The sequence below is a fragment of the Pan paniscus genome, chromosome X (assembly GCF_029289425.2).
Source record: "Pan paniscus chromosome X, NHGRI_mPanPan1-v2.0_pri, whole genome shotgun sequence".
Classification (NCBI taxonomy): domain Eukaryota; kingdom Metazoa; phylum Chordata; class Mammalia; order Primates; family Hominidae; genus Pan; species Pan paniscus.
The window spans coordinates 10,248,419-10,264,953 of record NC_073272.2 but is presented as its reverse complement, the minus strand read 5'-3'; the positions used below and the strand labels follow the sequence as shown (position 1 = coordinate 10,264,953).

At 39.2% G+C, this 16,535-nt stretch overlaps 1 protein-coding gene across 1 annotated transcript in view; it reads left to right on the top strand.

The window, feature by feature from the left end:
- Window positions 1-16,535, top strand: part of ANOS1 (anosmin 1) — a 199,684-nt gene that overhangs the window by 146,515 nt on the left and 36,634 nt on the right. Inside the window, exons 6-7 of the mRNA XM_008959454.4 lie at window positions 113-242; window positions 14,785-14,990. Coding sequence (XP_008957702.2) covers window positions 113-242; window positions 14,785-14,990 — 336 coding nt within the window. The remainder of the gene's footprint in view (window positions 1-112; window positions 243-14,784; window positions 14,991-16,535) is intronic.

Sequence of the window (16,535 nt, the reverse complement as noted above, 5' to 3'; positions counted from 1 at the left end):
ACAGACTGAGTTGCATTGGCTGATGGGTTAGTGTATTTTTCTAAACAGATCCAACTAACATGTCGGAATAAAAAGTGACATGTTCCCTGTGCTCTGTGACATGTCCCCTCAGACCACAGACGAGCGAGTTCAACTGACTGACATAAGACCCAGCCGATGGTACCAGTTTCGAGTGGCTGCTGTGAATGTGCATGGAACTCGAGGCTTCACTGCCCCCAGCAAACACTTCCGTTCTTCCAAAGGTCAGTCTTCCTTTTCTTCCCAGACACAGAATACTATCCTTGCTCCCAGGCACACATGGAATGCAGATTCACTGTCTCTATGTTCATATTTATAGTTAGTCAACAGGTGGCTTTGCTGTTTTAGAGAATGGGACCAGATGTGTTTGAAGGTACCATGTACATTTATGGCTAAGGACAAAATTGGAATTTTACCTGCAGTATATCATAGAAGATAACATAAGGGAGTTTTTTTAAACTTTGAAGTGGCGAGGGGGTTTTCATTATCAACATCTGTTGAGTTTTTGCTTTAAGATATTCTGTATCAAACACCATTCAATTGATTTTCAAAGACTGAATTTTAGCTATTCTAGACAAAATAGCCTTTCTTGAAATGATTGTTAAATTGAAAGTGAATTTGACTCCTACGTTTGCTTCATAACATCTAGAATTTAAACCCCTCCTGAGTCATTTAATCATTGCTATAATTTTGTTCAGTTCTGACTGCCTTTATATTTTAAAACCTCTGTGTAATCAGATCAACAGTGTGTTACATTTGTGGTTAATCTGTGACGGTTGAAGGACATAATTTGACCAGCTATTAATAATATCTTCAAGTTTATTTTTCTAGTTGCATCCATATGGCTGTGTACCTTCCAAATTAATTAGACATCTGCTTGACTAATTATAAGGATCTGGTTTCATGATACAGATTAGTTACATTAGTCTCTTACTAATAACAAGTCATCTTCTTACACAGAAGCTAATTTAAATTTATTTTATTTTAAGTAAATTTATTTATTGGGACATTAACAAATACTGTAACCTTACATTTAAAAGCCTCTTTTTTTAAAACAAACAAACAAACAAAACACTTTTTTTTTCTCCCCAGGGAGGCAAATTCATGAACTAAGCAAACTTTAAAGTGAAATTGTAAATAAAGACATCAAAGCTTGTCTTAAGACTCTGTCTCCAAGTGATTTGAAAATTTAGAGAGGCAAGTGAAATAAATAATTAATTGTGGGTTAGGAGGTACTTATCAATAAAAAGCCTCAGAATGCTTCACCTTGAGTTTCATGGTTCAAATGCGATCCAGAGATGTTCTGGTCAAAATATATTACCATCTGTTCAGTTGCCTGCAGGATTTGGGCTGGTGCTCTGTGAATAAGACTGCAAAATCAGACCTCAGACAGAAGTGGTTCTCAGCCTCTAGAGACAGATGCTGAATTAATTTCCTGTAGGAGTTGCAGTGGCACCTCCTGCCTAGTGGAGGTGACCAAGGTGGTTTTGCTCTCATGATTTGTTACAGAGCCTTACTATCACAAGATCCTCAGGATCTGGGCAGAGATCCTGTGACAGCCCCAGGGTCATGAGGGTGCTAACTGAAAGTAGGAAGGCCAAGCTGTCCTGACACTTCCTAGTATATCGGAGCAACTTATAATCTAGAATGGAAGCTGCATCTCCCAAATTTAAGTGGACTTTTATTGAATGATAATGCAACTATTGCAGTTTTCATTAAAATGTTGTTCTGTCACTGTTACAAATATACCCAAAATGCACATCGCATATGTCTCATTGTGAGGAGCATCCCAAACTTTAGTTCTTGCAATTTTACAAACCAAAAATGTCTGTACAGAATTCATGGAAGATTCCATTATATTTTCAGTGAAGATGAGTCCTAGAATGACGGGAGTTTAACATATCAGCCAAAGGGTGGTAGACATTCCCTCTATGATATCTTTAAAGCAGATTTAATCACTAACAAGGTGGGACAACATCTTTCCACACTTTTCTCATTCTCACCAAACATTGAAAAGAGCCTCACTGGGAAAAATGTTTTAAAGAACTTTATTGAAATATAATTTCTATACCATAAAAATCACTTATTTTAAGTGTACAGTTGAGTGATTTTTAGTATTTACTGACTTGTGCAACCATCACCATCATCTAGTTTTAGAATGAGTGCATCACCCCAATAAGATCCTTCATGGCTTACCAGGAAAATTTAAAGGTAGAAATAAAGTTAATTCTGTGTCTTTTGCCTCTTTTATTACCCATGTATCTGAACTGCAGTCCTATAGCGTGGGAGTATCCTGTAGCTTGGTACTTGATCTATTCCTTAGAAAAGCCTATTTGGAAAAAAAAAAAAAAAAAAAAAAAAAGGCCAAAAGCATAGCAGTCACAGTGATCGACAAATGATTACTTTCTTTCTGGAAATACGAGCATCCCCAAGGAAATAAAGGACTTTTCCATTAAGCACTCTTTCTCTCAATAACCTCCATTTGAGTAATCGGCAATGCTGCTCTTGCAGCAGTTTGTGGCAAAAGAGGCCTGCAGTCATTCTCCACTCTAAACATTTTCTACAAGCCACCGCAAATCCTCAGATCTGCCTTGATTCACCTTTCCCTGTGTTTCCCCTAATCCGCTCAGTTCTGTCTTTAACTGGGAATTGTATTAGCTTCCTAATCACATCCCCACTTCTGCCTCCTGGCTTCTGCCTTAAGGCTTCTGGATTCCTGTTTCCTGATCCTGGCCCCTCATTCCTGCTTTCGGATCCCCACTTCCGGATCCTGGGTTTCAGACCCAGGCCTCTCATCCCTGCTTCCGGATTTCCACTTCTGGATCCCTTCCTTTTTAGTCCTCTCTCAACACAGCCACCTGAGTGATCCTACTAAAATCTGAGCCACTTCCCGACAGTTTTTTGCTCAACGTGTCCCAGCAGCTTCCCCCATCTGATTCAGAGTAGAAGCCATGTTCTTTACCATGGATTTTAAGACCCAGTTGACCCCCCCTTTCTCCTTCCTCTTAGACTTCATCGCTACCCTCCCTGTTTTCCTGTTCAACATGCTAGGCTCCTCTGTGTTCTCTGAATACTATAATCTTTCCCTTGCTTCAGGATATTGGCATTTGCTTGGTCCTGGACTGGGGATATGCTCTTCCTTCAGATTGTTGAAAGGCTCGCTGGCTCACCTTCTTTATACAAATATCTCTATTCCAGCAAAACTATCTTTAGCCATGCTACTTATATGTATAAACAAACAAGCAAACAAATCCACGTTGCCCGTGTTGTATTTTTGTTCTTATTTTCTGTTATGACTGTCTACCTTGCCTTAGTATTTTGCTGGTTAATCTTGTCCACTGTTTCTCCTTGCATCCAATTAGGATGAATGTGTGTGTCTGTTTCTGTGTTTCATAAGACCAGATATGTTTTCGTTTTTACTTCTTATTCCCACTGCCTAGAACAGTACCTGACACATAGTAGCTGCTCAACAAATCCTTGTTCAATATATGAGGAAATGAAACATGAGTAATAAAAAGAGAAGGTAAAGACAGAAAATGTTGTGTTGTTGTTTCTACCTTTAAATTTTCTCAGTAAGGGATGAAGGATCAATCTTTGTGGGTTGATGGACTCATTCTAGAACCCAGTGATGGTGATAGTTACACAACACAGTAAGTATAAGAATGTCAGTGAGCACTTAAGATGAGAGGATTTTATGGTATGAAAATTACATATTTCAAAAAAGTTGTTAAAGACATTTTTTCCCAGTGAGGCTCTTTTCTACATTTGATGAGCTTGAGAAAGGTAGGGAAAGATGTGGCAGCATCTTGTTAGTGTACTGGTTAAGTCTCCTTTAGACATATCCTGGAGGGAGTGTCTTCCACCGTTTTACTGATTTGTTAAACTCCCATAATTCTGTGATGCATCTTTACGGAAAACATAATGGAATCTACTATGAATTCAGTGCTTACATTTTTGGTTTGTAAGACTGCAAGAACTAACATTTGGGATGCACCTCAAATTGAGACATATGGAAATATAAATTTTGGGTGTTGTATTAGTCTGTTTTCATGCTGCTGATAAAGACATACCCAAAACTGGGAACAAAAAAGGCTTAATTGGACTTAGAGTTCCACATGGCTGGGGAAGCCTCAGAATCATGGTGGGAGGCAAAAGACTCTTCTTACATGGTGGCAGCAAGAGAAAATGAGGAAGAAGCAAAAGCAGAAACCCCAGATAAACCCATCAGATCTCGTGAGACTTATTCACTATCACTAGAATAGCACGAGAAAGACCTGCCCCCATGATTCAATTACCTCCCCCTGGGTCCCTCCCACAACATGTGGGAATTCTGGGAGATACAATTCAAGTTGAGATTTCGGTGGGGACACAGCCAAACCATATCAGGTGTATTTGTCAACGTGAGAGATAGAACAACATTTTCATAATAACTGCAATGACTGTGGTGTTTCAAAAAATGGTGCATTTTCATTCAATAAATGTCCATTTATCCCTGTTTGCTCCAGAACTGAAACTGTGCCAGTCTTCCAGTGGTTTAAAATTACTTTTAAAAAACAGTCACCACTTCCAAGGTAGTAGTCTGTGCAAGGAGTAAGCAATTATCTAGTGTATTTGGTTTGGGTAGAGAGACAGTGTTGATAACTTAAGGCTGGGTCAAGGAAAGCAGGAAGGGTTTTTATTTTTATTTTTTTCATCTACCATGAATATCTCAGCAAATAAAAGTAAAATTAAACAGCAAAAATAGATAAAATGAGTTCCAGTTAGTTGAGGCTCACTGCATAGGATTCATGGACTATAAAACTGATTTTCATGGAAAAGCCAAACTTCTTGTCCTTATCTTCTTTATAGTTATTTTAAAACACAAAATTAGTCCGTGTTTGGCAAAATGCATTGACTGCTATTTAATTTCTTCTTAACTCATTTATTTTCCCATAACTTAGACCTAACTCAACATAACTATTTTTATAGGAAATTCTAAGTTATTCATAGATTAGTAAATTAGTTTCATGCTTTTCCTTTTCCTGGGGAATACCATTTCTGAGTATTTTTATTGCTAACTCTTACCCCTCCCAGAACAAATGCATAAATATAGGATGGGCAAAATCATTAATTTTTTAAGAGTTTTGGATAATTTTTATATTTGCCTACTTAAATTTTTATATTTGCCTACTTAAATACTGTATTTCTTCCTGATACTTGAGACGGGAAATTGGCTTTGAAATTAAAGATGCATAATAGTTTAATAGATTAATGCCTAGTGCTCATTTCTACTTTTTGTCTCTTTATTTAGAATGTGGGACTGCATCTTTGCACATAGTAAGTTACCTTCACAGGTCATTCCTGGGGGTCTACCTAAAGTTTTCTATCCCATTCCATTTGGAACAAACAACATGAAACCTCTGAGCACAAGATGTTGATATGTCTGCATATTCCTACATAAGTTGATATTTGCTGCTTTGAAACACAGATTTCAACAAATAGAGATTGCCCATCAAATATCAGACACCTTCAGAACCTGATCCAAGTGAAGGCTTTGAGTGTGAGCAGTTTACTTAGGAAGTGATCCAGGAATGTGGTAGGTAAGAAGGGAAGTAGGACAGGGTGTAGAAGGAATACAATAAAGGGTGAATTATTTACCATAGGCAACCTAAGCTTCCTCTCCACGGGGCACTCAGGGAGCTAGCGTGAAGCACACACACCTCAGAACTCCTCGCTGGAGGGGGGTTAAGGGTGTTCAAGTCAGTCTTTGTCTGCAGCTGTTCCTAGCGTATCTGGTCTGCATGCTGGCGGAGCTTGCTCTGAGCCCAGACACAGCCTTAGGTGAGGAGGTGTGGGAGGGCATTCAGAAGTTGAGCTGGTGTGCCCTGAAACAGCCTAGCACAAGAAAGTCAGGGTGGGACCCTGAAAACATCTGTTGTTTACCTCTTGTTTAACTCAACATCAGCGTGATTCCTGTTACAGAGTGGATCTAATACATTTTGAATTATGGTTTAAAATAAATATATTAATAGTTTCATGAATAAAATGTGGTGAAATCATGAAAGGAATTCCCACATTACTAAATATTCCTAATCTTCTTCCTCTGTGGTACAAAGTTAATAATCAGACACAGGCATCCCTTTCTAGTTTCTTTTATTTTCACCTCTCTCATTTCCCAAAATCTGACGAGCTTTACATTATTGTTCACTTCTTGGAATGAGAAGACCACTAATGTCTAACCAACAGAGAGCCCAGATTTTGGGAATGACCAATTTGGAGTCAGGGTTACAAATATAAAAACACCTTTGGGTTCCATGTTGCAGTTGCTTATCTTTTTCAGTAAATTGGTGTTTAACCTTTCCTTGATATTGCTGATATTTATCAAATGAGTAAAAATAGTTATTTTACAAATAAACATTCGTATTTTTACAAATAAAGTAAATACAAAATTACAAAATACAAAAATACAGAATATTGCATGCTTAGGATTGGAAATATATATTGCTAAGTAGCTACTACCTATTACAAAATAGTATTTACCAGTTTGCTGAATTTGGGAAATAATGTGTTTGTTTCTGGCTACTGTGACTACATCTATGTGTCAATATGGGTAGTAAAAGAAGGAAGAGTTCTGATTTTGTGGATTGTATAAGGCAAAATCCAAATTCATTTTTTTGATATGTTGCCAAAAGCGGGCAAGCATGTTTGTTCATTTGAAATTAGTCAATATCAATTTGACATCACAAAATAACACACTTTTAAGGGATCTTATGAAGAAACATAAGAATCCAACTTAAATTATCCTTAACCTAGCATATTATCTTTTAGTAATTATATTCATTTCCCTCTAAATTCCAAGTTCTTCATCCATCTTTTTCTCCTTATTTCTCCATGTGCATAGGATACATTACAAAGGAAAAGGAAGCAGACAGCATTGTTTTCACAGCATATAAGTATCACACTGGATGTTATTCCATGCATGCATTACAGAGTGTCAGTAAAACTAGAGCAGACATCACTGATGGTAATAAAGTTCCTTGTTGCCCCGTGGGGACCCATGACTTTTTACTCTGTTCCACAGCTGCTCGGGATGTGCCATTTCCAATGGGCAAAAGGCTTGGCTGTACATATGTCTTGAAACTATTTAATAGTTGGAAATTTGCCTGCAGTGTAGCTTCAGCAGCTTTGCTAAGTTTTTTTTTTTTTTTTAAGGGAGAAGGAACACTACCCCAACTGCCAAGTCTGGAAAGAAAAAAAAAAGGTTTAAATATTATTAGAAGCAAACTTCTATTTAGTTGAAAACTTTGTGACACAGTTATATTATTGTTTTTAAAATATAACTGCACTTGACCAAAGTTACATCAAGTATATACCATAAGTATACCTTATGAGGTGTTCTTACGATGCGTTTCAGTGCGAAGTTTAATCTATAGACATTATTGGTAGAAATGAAATAAGTAAAATCAACATTCATTTTCTTGAAATAGGTATTGCTCTCCATGTGCACATGTGCATGTTTCTTTATGATGATCTATAATCGTTGCTCTCTTTATGGCCTCATGGGTTTCTGTATTTAACAAATAGTGTTGTCTTAAACCTAGAGAAGCCTGCCTCAGAAAAAGTGATGGCATTTCTGCTGGGACAAGCAGAAGTGGTCTTTTCCCATGAGATTCATGTCAGTGCAATAATAGGCCTGCATTTCTCCAAGGGTGATAAGTGATTTTATTGTCACTTTACCCAACATAGGCTCAAAGTCTTTCCATTGTGTCAAACCTTCGTGCTTGTTACTTTGCCTGTTTGTGGCATGAAACACAAGAGGTTAAGTGATGAAACCTGAAATTTATCTTTCTGAAATCCAAATGTTCCATCTTTCTCTCCTGAAAGCACCACATGTGATCATCAATAAAAGGAACTATTTTCCCCAAGGCTGAAATTGGGTATACATGCTAAATATTTAGCATATTTTACGTTGGTAATCACACTAATTGTATAGCGTAGAAGGAGCTAATACAGCCTTCCTATTTCAGTTATCTCTGAAAATGTGCTTGCTCTCTGCAGTGTGTTTCTGCAGATAATTGTGAAGATCATAAGGAGGGAGTTGGCATCAAACAGAAAGAGAAGTGAGCTGGGGGAAAATGCCCGGATTTGAGACTCAGAGGAAGAGTTAGGAGAGCACTGGTCTTGTGGTGTGACTCCCGTCCTCTCACTTGAAGAGGTAGTAAATCAAACTCTGCTCTTGAAGTAGTGAATCAAACTGTGATCCTCAATTTCCCCATCTCTAAAATAAGAACAATAATGTTAACATTTAATAGACAAAATACAGCTGTATGTTTGTAAAATTAGGGATAAACAGTGCTCATGTCGAGTTTCCTAAACCTAATGGTTTCACACTTTTTGAAATTCTCCCAACTAGGGGAGAGCAGTCTGTGGCCCAGGGTCCAAATTTGGCCTGCAACCTAGTTTTGCAAATAAAGTTTTATTGGAACATAGCCACACTCATTTGTTTACATATTGTCTGTGGCTGCTTTTGAGCTATGAGGGCAGAGTTGAGTGATTGTAACGGAGACCATATGGTCCGCAAAGCCTAAAATCTTTACTATCTGGCCCTTTCCAGAAAAGGCCTATCAATGCCTGCACTAGCCTATTGTAACAGACACTTTTCCCATTAAAAGGCTTTGAATTTTTACATTCTGTAGGGATATTGTCCCTTATTATGATGGTGGAATATATATGTAGAGTGTGGCATGTAGAGGTGTGTATTGTTAGACCTTCAACCCCATTTTTCTCCTTTCCTTTTTGTTCTCACGCTCCTTGTTCTACCATCAATGATGTGAATGACCTTGGACATATATCTTTACCTCTCTGACCCCTAAAACCCTCACCAGTTAAAAAAAGGTGAAATAAGTTGTAAAATTCCTTAGGGCTTTATAATAACGTATAGAGTTTCCCTCTCTGACTCTCTGGCTCTCATCAGCCACTGTCTATTTATGCATATGTACATCTATATATGTGTGTGTGTGTGTGTGTGTGTGTGTGTGTATAAATTTCACATGGAAATCTCCAACTACATTTCAAAATTCTAAAACAATTAAAATATCATGCATAATGAAAGAAAACATTCTGTATAATTCAGCCGAATGAATATACCTTGCTTCATAAAGTAGGGAACCAATTCTCAAGGCAGAGAATGACTTAAATATAGAAACTTGTTAGGACTGAGTAAAATGCTTCAGATTAGAGAAACTGGATTGACCCTGTCTCACCTGAACCCCATAGTGAATAAATGGATAAATGAATGGCTGGTTTACAGAGGAGAATCACGGCAACAAACAGGTGATCGCTGCCATTCTCTTTTGGTTTTGTTTTCTTTTTGTTCTTGTTTTTTAAAGAGCCAGAATCTCACTCTGTCATCCAGGCTGGAATGCAGTGGTGCAGTCGTACCTCACTGTAGCCTTGAACTCCCAGACTAAAGCAGTTCTCCTGCCTCAGCCTCCTGAGTAGCTAGGACAACAGGCACACAACACCATGCCCCAGCTAATTTTAAATTTTTTTTTCTGTAGAGACAGGGTCTTTCTCTATTGCCTAGGCTGGTCTTGAGCTCCTGGCCTCAAACAATCCTCCTGCCTCAGCTTCCCAAAGCACTAAGATTACAGACGTGGGTCACCATGCCTGACCTGGTTTTACAGTTTTATGGTGATTATTTTGGGGGAGAAAGAGATGGGAGTACCTCATCTTGGTAATGGAAGTTTGCCATTTTGGTATTGTAAACTCAAAATGGGCCTTCCTTTTGAGAAAAATGTAAAGAAAATATTATTAATTCATACCTTTTAATGCATTGTTTTCTCAAATGTTGTTTTCATAAATTGTGTTGTTTCATGTTTCATAATGTTTCATAAAATAGATGATGTTATTCTAGATTATTATGATAACATCTAAGAAAAATTTTCCAGGGCAGGAAATGATGTAATGAATAACATAAATTAAAGAAGATGATCAAATTCAGTGACCTTCTTAAATGTTAGAGTTTCTTTAGAAGAGGAGATTATTTTGAGCTTTTCCTTCCGAGCCTAGAATATCTGCAATATTCATGTGACTACTTATTTTCAGCATATAGACATTCAGGTGCACTGCCGAGAACACGAACGGCTGTTATCTTCACACATTTTAATTCTTCTCTTGCCTTGAAGTGATGATTCAGTTGTAAACTAGGTTCCCTCCCAGAAAGGTTGGTAACTACCTTTTGTAGGTTAAGGATTGATTCCTACACCAGAGGAAGAGGTGTTGCTTTAATTATTTTATTTCAAACTGGGAAGAACACTCCTTTGATTTTGCAATTCACTTTAGGATCTTGTGATCTAGCAATTCTGATTGACAGAGTTTGAACCTGAAACTGAAATATCACATTACAAATCAAAGCTAACGTTTAGAAGCCTGTCCTTCATTTATTCATTCAGCAATTGCTTACTGAGCACATACTGTGTGCTAGGTGCTCTTCTGGACTCTGGAGATACAGATGTGAAAAAACAAGCAAACATTCCTCCTCTCAGGGAGCTTTCATTATCGTGAATAGAAGCAGACAGCAAACAAGGTACCTAATAAGTCAGTTTGTGTATTAGTCACGGTTCTCTAGAGGGACAGAACTAATAGGATAGATGTATATATAAAGGGGAGTTTACTAAGGAGTATTGACTCACACAATCCCAAGATGAGTTCCCACAATAGGCCATCTGCAAGCTAAGGAGCAAGGAAGCCAGTCCAAGTCCCCAAAACTCCAAAGTAGGGAAGCCGACAGTGCAGCCTTCGGTCTGTGTTCAAAGGTCTGAGTCCCAAAGCTGAAGAACTTGGAGTCTGATGTTCGAGGGCAGGAAGCATCCAGCACAGGAGGAAGATGTAGGCCAGAAGACTAAACCAGTCTAAAATTTCCACGTTCTTCTCCCTGCTTTTATTCTGGCTGCACTGGCAGCTAATTGGAATGGTGCCCACCCAGATTGAGGGAGGGTCTGCCTTTTCCAGTCCAGTGACTCAAATGTTAATCTCCATGGCAGCACCCTCACAGACATACCCAAGATCAACACTTTGCATCCTTCAATCCAATCAAGTTGACACTCAATATTTACCATAACAGTTAGTAATAAGGGCTTGGAGAATAATAAAGCAAGGCATAATCATGGTGACTTTTTTTTTTTTTTTTGGTAAATGGAGCAAAGCATATGTAGCTATTTTAAATAGGGTCACCACCTGCAGCAGGAAAGGAGCCAGCCGTGGAGACATCAGGGAAAGCGTTTAGGCAAAGGGAGAGGAAAAGCCTCAGTAGCATCGCGGTTTTCCTCTCCAAGAAACAGCATGGGAACCAGTGTGGCTGGGCTGAGGGGTGGAGGTGATAAAATGAAAGGTGCTCTGGGAGGTAACTGAGGCACGGGTTGCAAGGCATTCAGGAGACTCCTGGGTTTTTACCCTAAGTAAGGAGATTCTGTGCACAGGAGTGACATGGTCTGGCAGTATAGAATCATCAGACTGCTGTATTCAGAAAAACCTCTAGGGAGGCAGTGGAGAGCCCTTGGCACTTGGCCCAGGGCATTGGAAGTGGTAAAAGGCAGTTAAATTCCTGTTACACTTTGAAGGTAGTGCTAACACAATTTGCTCAAGAGATATGAGTGGAAAATAAATGTATGACTTCAAGGGTTGGGGCCAGAGCAACTGGAAAGAGCAATTCCCATGTACTGAGATGGGGGTGTCAGTGGTGGGCTGTGTGTGGTGGGATATGTGTTGGTGGTGGGCTGTGCATAGGGATCATGATTTTGCTTTGGGACACATTAGTTTTGAAATGCCTCTGAGACCTCCAAGTGGAGCTACTGGAAGGTATTTTTTGAGTATTGATATTTGAATGATTGGATCTGCATTCAGGAGCATAGTCTATGTTAAAGATATCAATTTGAAAGTTATCAGCACAAAGATTTTTTTAAAACTGTGACACCTGATGAGATCCCTAGAGAGTGAGTGTAGATGAGAAGAGAGAGGCCCCTGAATTCAGATGCAGAACACTCTCCTGTCTAGAGATTATGAGATGTTAAGGATCATGGAGCATGGGGCTGAAAAATAGCTTCTGTGGAAACTGAATGAAAATCCAGTAGAGACCAGGCGTGGTGGCTCACATCTGTAATCCCAGCACTTTGGGAGGCCAAGGCGAGTGGATCACCTGATGTCAGGAGTTCAAGACCAGCCTGGCAAACATGGTGAAACCCCATCTCTACAAAAATACAAAAATTAGCCAGGCATGATGGCAGGTGCCTGTAATGCCAGCTACTTGGGAGGCCAAGGTGGGAGAATCTCTTAAACTAGGCAGGCGGGCAGAGGTTGCAGCGAGCCAAGATCACACCATTGCACTCCAGCCTGGGTGACAGGGCGAGACTCTGTCTCAAAAAAAAAAAAAAAAAAAAAATCCAGTAGAGTAGTGTCCTGAACACCAAATGAAGCCTGCATTTCTTAGAGAAGGAAGTGATCAGCAGTGTTGTGAATATTGATGACTGGGGGAGTCCTCACATGGCTCTGCCAGACCTCCATATTGGGGTGCTTCCCATTCCAATAACGACAGGAAAAATACATTTCCTCCTTACATATGTGATGTTCAGACCTCATAGGAGCCACCTGATGCAGTACTTTTGACCTGCAGGTCATCTACCTCATATTACCTGTGTGTTTCATATAAGATATACATAATCCTGGGTCCCACCTGCACTCAGGGAATCAGCATATCCCAGTATAAGTCTTGGACATTCCAGAGATTCCTGATGTTGATTGAGAATGATTTGACTCAGAAATACCATTTGATCCAGCAATCTCATTACTGGGTATATACCCAAAGGAATATAAATCATTCTATTATAAAGATGCATGCACACTTGTGTACATTGCAGCACTATTCACAATAGCAAAGACATGGAATGAACCCAAATGCCCATCAACAGTAGACTGGATAAAGAAAATGTGGAACATATCCACCATGGAATACTATGCAGCCATGAAAAGGAACAAGATCATGTCCTTTGCAGGGACATGGATGGAGCTGGAAGCCATTATCCTCAGCAAACTAATGCAGGAACAGAAAACGAAAGACTGCATGCTCTCAGTTCTAAGTGGGAGCTGAAAGATGAGAACACATGGACACATGGAGGGGAGCAACACACACCAGGGCCTGCTTGGGGGAGGTGGGGAGGTAGAGCATCAGGAAGAACAGCTAAATGGTTGCTGGGCTTAATACCTAGGTGATGGGTTGATTTGTGCAGCAAACCACCATGGCACATATTTACCTCTGTAACAAGCCTGCACATGTACCCTGGAACTGAAAATAAAAGTTAATTTAAAAAAAAATGACTTGACTAGCAGTATCACATAATATGCTTTCGATTAGCCTCTTACCTAAAAAATACTATGAAGCTTTCTTATTTTAGAAAATAAAGGAACTAACCTAACTAAATGTCCAGACATGATATATCATAGAGGAAAGCAAGAAATTTCAAAAAATAAGTTATGTTTCCATCATTCCAAAACCACAAATGACTGAGAATAAAAACAAGGATTTTTTTTCTCCAGTCTTCTTCATTTATATCAAGTTAGATATTACTTTTTTGAGCCTCCAACACAGATGGTGCTATAATTAGAATTATTGACAGCATCTTCCCGTGATGGCATCTTGAAATGAAACCCTCTGTAAATCACTGGTGGTGAGCAGCATCTCCACTTGCTCAATTTGTAATAGAAAATGAAGTAAAGACCCTCCAGCTTTGGTATATTTAATCTTCTTCATATATGTATTTTCAGTGGAGATTTGTGAGGTGGTAATTCCAGCACCTCATCTTTCTCTTGACAGCTGAGAAGATTTTTGTTAATAAGACAAACCAGAAATGGTACAGTCACAAAAATGAATGCTATCCATAAGTCATCCAGTGTGCAATGTGGATAAAAAATGGTGCAGGTTTTTATTTTTTTTTTCTTTTCTGATTTTCCTTTATTGCTCTTAACTGATGCAAGAATCGCTAGCTACAGGGCACGAAGATGAAAACAATTGCTTTTATGAGCTGAATTTCTTTTTCTTTTCAGAGTGTTAAAAGGTGATTCTTTGTTGCTTACCTATTTAATGTCAATTCACCCACATTGAATTGTACTATATTTTACTAAAATGTGTCAATTTCAGTACAGTAAAAATTTTGCTGGGTTGCCGTGGTATGGAAATGCCTAAAACGATCCTTCTGTATTACAAATTTGGACCAAACAAATTTATCTTACTGTTTAATACTCTATCTTTTAATTTGAGGCTTAACAAGGAGATCTTACTTAACTGCTTGTTTTCAGCTTTGCTTTTCTTTTACTTTTTTTTTTTTTTGAGACAGTGTCTCATTCTCTTGCGCAGGCTGGTATGCAGTGGTGCTAATCGCGGCTCACTGCAGCCTTGACCTCCCGGGTTCAAGCGCTCCTTCCGCCTCAGCTTCCTGAGTAGCTGGGACCACAGGCATGCACCACCCTGCCCAGCTAATTTTTTATATTTTGTAGAGACAGGGTTTCACTGTGTTGCCCAGGCTGTCCTCAAACTCCTGAGCTCAAGAGATCTGCCAGCCTCAGTCTTGCAAAGTGCTGGGATTGCAGACATGAGCCACCATGCCCCTCCACCCCCGTTTTCAGCTTTTCTATCTATAAAAAGCAATGCTTCACGTGTTGACCATGTAGTCATTACATGTCCAAAGATGTTAGTTTTGTGGAGTCATATGATGTGTCTTTGTACTGGGATTTCAGATCCATCTGCCCCACCAGCGCCGGCTAACCTCCGGCTGGCTAACTCCACCGTCAACAGTGATGGGAGTGTGACCGTCACTATAGTTTGGGATCTCCCCGAGGAGCCGGACATCCCTGTGCATCATTACAAGGTCTTTTGGAGCTGGATGGTCAGCAGTAAGTCTCTTGTCCCAACAAAGAAGAAGCGGAGAAAGACTACGGATGGGGTGAGTGGGAACTGGAGGAAGGATTGTTATTCCCACAGAGGGTATTTCAACTCAAGGCAACTGGCCTGAAAAGAGGCCTCTGCTAAACTGAGAGATGCCATGGATGCAGGAAAGCTTCCCTCCCATTCATTTCTACCGAGGAAGTTCACAGAATGCAGGGGCATGCCAACTGTTTTGCCTTTTATATTTTAGGCAGAAGCATTTGCATTTAGACCATTGACCTACTCCTATCTAAATGTCAGTCAGAACTCTGGAAATCAAAGGAACAGTTTAAATGATCCCCATCTTACCTGTCTGGCCATAGAAAATGATATTATGCAAAATGTACTTTACTTTTAAGTATTTTTTTTTTTTTGAGAGAGAGAGAGAGAGAGAGATCCTTGTAAATGGAAGAGTGGATGTTCATGGCTTTTCTGTTGCGAAGTGTTTCCGTCTGTAATCTAATCACTGAGCAGTAACAGCTTAGGAAGGGCACGTCTCACAATATGTTCTTCTCATTGATTAAAAGGATCTGGAGTGGTTTATCCGTCAGATGCCAAGAAATAAAATCTTCATTGAACCATTTTCTGCAATGAGATTCTTATGATAACAAGCATCTTGTATTATTTGAAATGCTTACTGCATAAAAATAGTTATTTGGATTCCTTTTAGTATACATTCCTTTATCTTGTCATAAAATTTACATAAATACCTTTTCCTATCACTTATAAAGTTGAATTCCATAAATAAATGTTTAGAAATGAAAAGATAGCAAGGCTAAAGATTTCAATATCTGTGCTCTTCAGAATTATAAAACATGCCTCAAAAAGTTGGTATCATTGATATTTAGCCATTATACTATTTTAACTTTATTTATTTATTTTTGAGATGGAGTCTCACTCTGTCTCTCAGGCTGGAGTGCAGTGGAGCAATCTCAGCTCACTGCAAGCTCCGCCTCCCGGGTTCACGCCATTCTCCGGCCTCAGCCTCCCGAGTAGCTGGGACTACAGGCGCCCGCCACCACACCCGGCTAATTTTTTGTATTTTTAGTAGAGACAGGGTTTCACCATGTTAGCCAGGATGATCTCTATCTCCTGACCTCGTGATCCGCCCACCTTGGCCTCCCAAAGTGCTGGGATTACAGGCGTGAGCCACCGTGCCCGGCCCCACTTTATTTTTATGAAATTTTATGACAGTTCCATTTTTTATATTGAAGGATTTTGGTACAAATGATAATGGTAGTGCACACTTATTGCATGAGCTGGAAGAGCTGAAATTGGGGAATCACTTAGGAATCTAGAGCAAAAAGTGACATGATGAAATGCTGACAGGTCCCACCCTCCAGCCCCCTGCCCAATACATTATGACAGAAAATAATGAAGCACCTTGAAGCATTTTGTCAAGTTAATTTTTCTTTTGTATAGCTTTTGGTGGAAATTTGCTCCTAGAAAATTTAGAACAGATATCAAAGAATTACAATTAGTGCCAATTCATAATTTTTCCATGTATGTGGCAACATAGATCTCTGTTACTTTATTATAAACAGCTCCCTTTCCTTCGAGAGGT